This window comes from Etheostoma cragini, chromosome 15 (assembly GCF_013103735.1).
Source record: "Etheostoma cragini isolate CJK2018 chromosome 15, CSU_Ecrag_1.0, whole genome shotgun sequence".
NCBI classification, from domain to species: domain Eukaryota; kingdom Metazoa; phylum Chordata; class Actinopteri; order Perciformes; family Percidae; genus Etheostoma; species Etheostoma cragini.
This window is the reverse complement of record NC_048421.1, coordinates 12,223,865-12,229,639: the sequence shown is the minus strand read 5'-3', so window position 1 is coordinate 12,229,639 and position 5,775 is coordinate 12,223,865. Positions and strand designations below refer to the sequence as shown.

Sequence of the window (5,775 nt, the reverse complement as noted above, 5' to 3'; positions counted from 1 at the left end):
CCCCCCCCCACCACCTTTACTGTATCTGCCTCACCTTGCTAAAACCCTCCTTGCTGAGTGTATCAACGTTCCATGGCATCTTTTTCTCTTCCCGTTCATGTTCCGCAACCTTCTTTTCCCAATCCCGCTCCTCTTTTTTCAGTTTTTTCTCCTCAGCCTGGGCTTTGCTCAGCTCTGCTTTGGCATCATCCGTTGATGAAATGGTCAGCTCTTTTATTTTTTTCTGTGCCTCTGTCAGCTTACGCCGGCATTCACTGAGTGACTTGTTCAAGTCTTCACCTTTTTTCTTAAAATCCTCCATTCTTTCCACACGTGCCTGAAGTGCAAAAACAACAGATACAAGCGTTATATGTTCTGTTTAGGGAACTGGCAGAGGCGAGTAGTAGAGGATGGAGGTCCACCATAACAGAACCTCCTCCCACTTCCACTTCTTTATTCCACAATGGAGTTCATTACAAAACCAGAATCAGTTTTAGTGGCTAAGTGTACACATACAAAGAATTAGACTCCAGGTTTTTCTTGCTCTCAAAATACATACACAGAAATAGAAATGAGGCTTAGAACAAGGAAAAAAAGCTGAACAAGGTAAACAAACATTTGACTATTATGTACAGTTAAAAGTTTAACATAAATTATTACCTAGCCTACTCGAATATAGTTTATAATTTGCAAAACTACAACGTTACAGCACCAACGTGAGCAGAGGGAACATTTAACGGTTAACGTTAAAAACTCACGGCTCATACAGTCATAGAAAATACTACTGGCTATTCCATTACTATTCTTACAGTATATGTCCAGCACTTACACAAAATGTAAACCTTTTAAAGGTAACGTTACCTGGTGTCTCCATCTGAAGAGACTGGGTGTATCGATGTTCGGGTGGACGTCATCTTCATCGTCCGACACCTCAATGTGGTCCCACACGCTGTAGTCTATCCTAGACATTATACCGATGAGAACCTGACGTAAACAGCGTTAGCTTTGGATATGACTCGGCTAAGTTAGCTAACGTTAACGTTAATTTAGTGGGCTGAACGTAGATAACCCGAATTTCCAATTAAGAATGCAGATAACGCATAAAAACAGCACTTTTTAGATGTGTTTTATAGTATTCAATGCAGCGCCTGGCTTTGTTTAGCCAAGATAAACTTAGACAGTCCTACCTAGCGAGGGTTGGGGCTAGCGTGAAACTGCTCTACAGATTTCTAGAAAGAATTGCTGCTGCAAATTTCCGTTTGACGTCATCACGTCATTGCGTAATACGGACGTACAACATGGACGTACGATGCCGTTGTCGTGCCATTGGCTTGCTTGCGGGGGCGCGCATGCACTCAGTGAAACTGGACCTACATTATTAAGCTTTGTAAAAATTGTCCATGGAGTCTATTATTTAGTCATCCAGTGTTACTGTTTTGAACTTTTTCAAACAGAACTTGATCGAACTTGATCCAAACTTGCTGTAATTCAACCTTTCTAAGGAATGTGTTTATTCAATAAGCTATACTGTATAATCAAGATCACTGTAATTAGTTTAACACAATATATTTACTTCGAAATGTACATTAAACAAAAGGCAGTAGCCTAGTGTGACAATAAACTATAGTGTGTTCATGTAATCCCCGTTTTCAATTGCAAATGACTACGTTTTGGTATTGTTAATGTTTCAGAATTATCCTTCTTTAAAGAGTAGGGCTAGATAATAACCATAATAATCCTCATGATAACAATGCACTGGATTTATATAGCTGTATTCTCTGTCTGCCACCACCTGTATCCCCTCTGTAAATGCATGTTTGTGCCCTACAATCCATTGTTTTGTTTTGCGTATATAAATTATGCCTCATAACCTTGATAAATATGGCAAAATGTATTCTATCCTTGCAAAAGTTATAGTGGGATTTACATTCTTTCAGACTGCATTTTCAGTCTGAAAGAATATGTATACCTCCTCCAACTGTTTGTCATATACATGTTGAGGTCTGTAAACAGAAGTATTTTCAACTTTTCCTGACAGAGCATCACATTTATTTTATTAATAATTAGGTGATCATGTAGCGCAAATCAAAATTTGTACATTTGTTATGAAACCCCCAACTGTGTTTTGAATTATCATAAATGATAAGACCACCGCTATGGTTTCAGATGTGAGTAAACGACGTGAGGTCAACAGACTTAGAGCTGTGTTCAAACCTAACAGGCGAGTCAGTGAGGTGTCAGTCACACTGGAATAATGTAATTCTTCATTTACAGTCTACGGGGGTAGTAATCAGCCAAAATAATTCACCTGTGTTCCATGGGTGTGAATCTGAAATCATCTAAAATCTGACTGTTCCTCCTGTTTTGACCAGTATGGACAAAATGACATTAAAAGACATAGAAAACATTTCCTTTTCATAAATAGAAAATGTGCTAACATTACAGCTTACATTATAATGTTCAACTTGTCGTTGTGAGAGATGCGGTATGACTTGACTTAATAACATGAATAAGGTTTGCACTCCACTCCATGTACACTGTCAGAAAAAGAGGTGCAATACAGGTCCATTTTTGTTCTCTGAGGTGCAAACTTAACAAATGTTCCAAGTACAAAAAAATGTATCTGGAAGGTACATGTATGCACCTTTATCTATGTATTGCATTTGTTCTCGGTGGATTTGGAGTCCTTGAACCCGGAGCAGCAGACGGAGTTTCCAGTCTGAGCTTCACAGCACCGCCGCATCTCCCTGATCACATCCTGACACACGCTCTCCACGTATTTGTTAGCTGCAGGAGGGAGACGGAGTTATCTACACGATAATGGGGGATTTTCTTCAACAACAAAAAAAACTATAATGGCATTCAAGTGTTGTTTATGTACCTTGTAAACACTGCTGAATTGCACATGCTTGCTTTTGACATGGATCTTTGTGCGGCATACCTAAAACGGAACAGGGAATATTTTTTAGAAGTTGTCAATATAACGTTATATCAGGCACTGGCACGGCATCAAGTACTGACTCCCACCTTTATCAACAGGGTAGTTGGCAACGGCAAGGACGTCGTTCGCTTGTTAGCTAACGCTAACCGCTAAGCTAATATCGCTTCCTTTTGGTACTGCCAGGCGGGCAATGTTTTGATCGCGTGACGCGTCGACAGCCAATGGAATCATCTCGTAAAAAGCACAACAGCGACCCCTGGCGGTCAGACAGACAGTCACATGACAAAGTCCCCCAGTTAAGAGATAACAAAAGGTGCTTTGAACAGGATTTGTTAAAGGTAAACAAATTGCAATGATCTTATAAAATAAGTTAGGTGTAGCCCTAATACCCAGCAGTAACATGCTGCACTAAAACAAATCCCAACTATAAAAGGTATAATGTAAATAAGTGAAAATCAATATTTTTTTATTTTACTTTTATTCATAAAGATAAGAACATTAAGAAAAAGGAAATCATATTTACAGTTAATGGCCTGCTGATCTTTAACATTCTGTAGTAAATTCCCAGCGTACATAATTGATTATGTAATCATCAGTGCTATATCAAGAGTGTAACACGTGTAACGTTACAAGATAATTTCATTAATATGAAAATAAGTCTAGCAAAAATATAAATTACAGACAGGATATCACATGAAAAGCATATCATATCCTAATCCACCAATCTATTTTACAGAAACACATTTTGTTAAAATACTGACAAAATAATTGATAATTACCAAACATAATATATTCAAAAATATTTTAAAGAGATCTAATTCTGCTTGATAGCAAGATCCTCATAAATATTTGTAATGCACTGTTGTTTCCTTCTCCAAAGCAGCAACAGTCAAATCCCCTTAGTTGGATTCTCCTTGCATGTCCGATGTAGTCGTTCAAATCCATCTCAAGATCTGTTGCTTCAAACACCTAAGTAAAAGCAGAAGAGGATGCTGATTAGGATGCGGCGTATAGAGACAACATGTGCACTTCAGAGGCCTCTCATACCCTTGGTTTTAGCCTTGACGATGAACAGCTTGCTCTTCTTCTCTAGTGTATTAGAGGCAGTGCAGGTGTAGGTCCCTGGGAGCAGTGAGGGGGAGGTAAGAACTGCTTCATCCTCCATCCTCTCCTGCATAGGATTGGAGGATTGCCAGCTGTACACAGGTGCAGGGTTTCCTGTGGCAGTGCAGTTCAAGGTAATGGCAGCACCCACTATAAGGTTCAAAACCTCTGGCTCGGGACTGAGGAACATTGGGGGGACTAGAGCAAAGATCACAGGGATTAGATGCACCGTATTCAATGTATTACAAAACGTGAGATGTCTTTTCAAAGATTAGCTTCTCGACTTACAGTACACCGAGACGTTAAGAGGCTCCGAGGTCACAGTAGGAGGTGGTTGTGGACCCTCTGGTCCGAGCTCGAGCTCTGCAACGCACCTGTACTGTGCTCCATCCTCAGCTTTAGTTGGTGTGACCATGAGGATAGAGGAGACTTGGACAGGCGAGGACGATGTGAGGTCAGAGAAGGAGTGATTATAAACCTCAGTCTGCCCCTTGTACCACCTCAGGGTGAGGTACTGAACAGGTGCAATATTCTGAACGTCGCAGAGCAGCTGGTACTCTTTTCCTTCCACCATGGGGCCAGTGTGGTTCGCAGGCCTGATGGAGACGCTATCTGGGGTTTCTAAATGAACATTAGGACAAAGTTCATGTCAAACAGACTTATGTGAGTTATTTCTCCGCTGTGTAATAGAACAGAAGTTAACTCACTGTAGAGGACAAGGTTGAGCTTCTCCTCACACTGTCTGGGAGCTGTGAAGAACACACCATAACAGATAGGCTCCTCTATCCAATCAATGAGACTGTCCACCTTCCATCGAACAGAAAGGTCCTGTTGAGTGTGTACAGCACTGATGACCGATTCCCAGCCCAGGACACGTACTGGCCGAGTGGCCTCACAGCTGACTGATACCGGCTCCCCAAAACCCACCACGACCCGGGAGGGCTTGAGGATGAGAGAGCAACCTTCACCTGACACTGAGACACACAGTAGCAGTCATCACCATTATAGCCAAGGTCATCACCACCTTCTTTCACTCGTAGCACTTGAGTGTAGTAGGACTCAATTTTTAGTATACCAGCAGGATGCAACTATTATGTAACCCTGTTACAAAACACAGAAGAATGACAAGCAACATGGCTAACATTACTTTAAAATACGCCTGTGTATAATTATTAATGTATAGCTATCTTGTTTATAATGTATTTCTATGCTGTGGCAACAAAACATGTACTTTGCAGGTCTAATGTCGACAGAATTACACCTACACTGTAGCCCGTTATTTTAGTTGCGGTAGTGTAGTCATCCAAACAAAAAAGCTTACAAGATCATTATGATATCGGGAGGCTCTGATGCCGCGACACGTCCTTATGAGGAACAATAAACCAATGCTTGTTGCACTGTCGGTCGTTCTCATATATTTATATCATCTCCGACGGTAAGGTAATAGTTTGCCTGCTTTACCACTATTTCTTTTAAAGAGAATGACCTAAAACATAACCCCAGCAAGTGAGGGGGGAATAACTCGTTTTCAATAACACCTTACCTGAATAAAACATGCAAAGCGTCAGAATCCATTTAAGAAAGTTGTTTCCCATGTTATTTTCTGCACTGAGCCGTCGATTAAGGGGCGAGTGGGAACAAATTCCAACTTGAATAAGCTTGGCAACTCTGCAAGGGAACTATGTCGGAACAAAAGGGCCCCCTTCATCCCAGCTGACTTTGGGGGTGGGTGTGTGTGTGTGGTGTGTGTG

The 5,775-nt window shown here is 41.0% G+C and overlaps 3 protein-coding genes across 3 annotated transcripts in view; all 3 read right to left on the bottom strand.

The window, feature by feature from the left end:
* The window catches only part of LOC117957664 (hsp90 co-chaperone Cdc37), a 4,552-nt gene extending 3,295 nt beyond the window's left edge, over positions 1-1,257 (bottom strand). The window contains exons 1-2 of the mRNA XM_034893572.1: positions 841-1,257; positions 35-316 (exon numbers count right to left, since the gene is read on the bottom strand). Of these exons, the coding sequence (XP_034749463.1) occupies positions 35-316; positions 841-948 (390 nt within the window). The 5' untranslated portion in view covers positions 949-1,257. The remainder of the gene's footprint in view (positions 1-34; positions 317-840) is intronic.
* Positions 1,258-2,367: 1,110 nt separating this feature from the next.
* On the bottom strand, positions 2,368-3,078 carry cmc4 (C-x(9)-C motif containing 4 homolog (S. cerevisiae)). The gene is made up of 3 exons (XM_034894895.1): positions 3,007-3,078; positions 2,861-2,920; positions 2,368-2,766 (listed from the first exon to the last, which is right to left on the bottom strand). The coding sequence occupies exons 2-3, from the start codon at positions 2,916-2,918 to the stop codon at positions 2,630-2,632; spliced, it is 195 nt and encodes a 64-aa protein (XP_034750786.1). The 5' UTR covers positions 2,919-2,920; positions 3,007-3,078; the 3' UTR covers positions 2,368-2,629.
* Positions 3,079-3,405: 327 nt separating this feature from the next.
* The window catches only part of LOC117958161 (hemicentin-1-like), an 18,339-nt gene continuing 15,969 nt past the window's right edge, over positions 3,406-5,775 (bottom strand). Inside the window, exons 16-19 of the mRNA XM_034894432.1 lie at positions 4,732-4,998; positions 4,313-4,645; positions 3,968-4,222; positions 3,406-3,889 (exon numbers count right to left, since the gene is read on the bottom strand). Of these exons, the coding sequence (XP_034750323.1) occupies positions 3,882-3,889; positions 3,968-4,222; positions 4,313-4,645; positions 4,732-4,998 (863 nt within the window). The 3' untranslated portion in view covers positions 3,406-3,881. The remainder of the gene's footprint in view (positions 3,890-3,967; positions 4,223-4,312; positions 4,646-4,731; positions 4,999-5,775) is intronic.

What these genes read in the sequence shown, in the direction of transcription:
- cmc4 (XM_034894895.1), bottom strand. Translation starts at nt 2,918, where the DNA reads ATGCCGCACAAAGATCCATGTCAAAAGCAAGCATGTGCAATTCAGCAG. An exon ending in AATTCAGCAGTGTTTACAAG is followed by an intron (nt 2,767 to 2,860) that starts GTACATAAACAA and finishes TCCCTCCTGCAG; the next exon opens with CTAACAAATACGTGGAGAGC.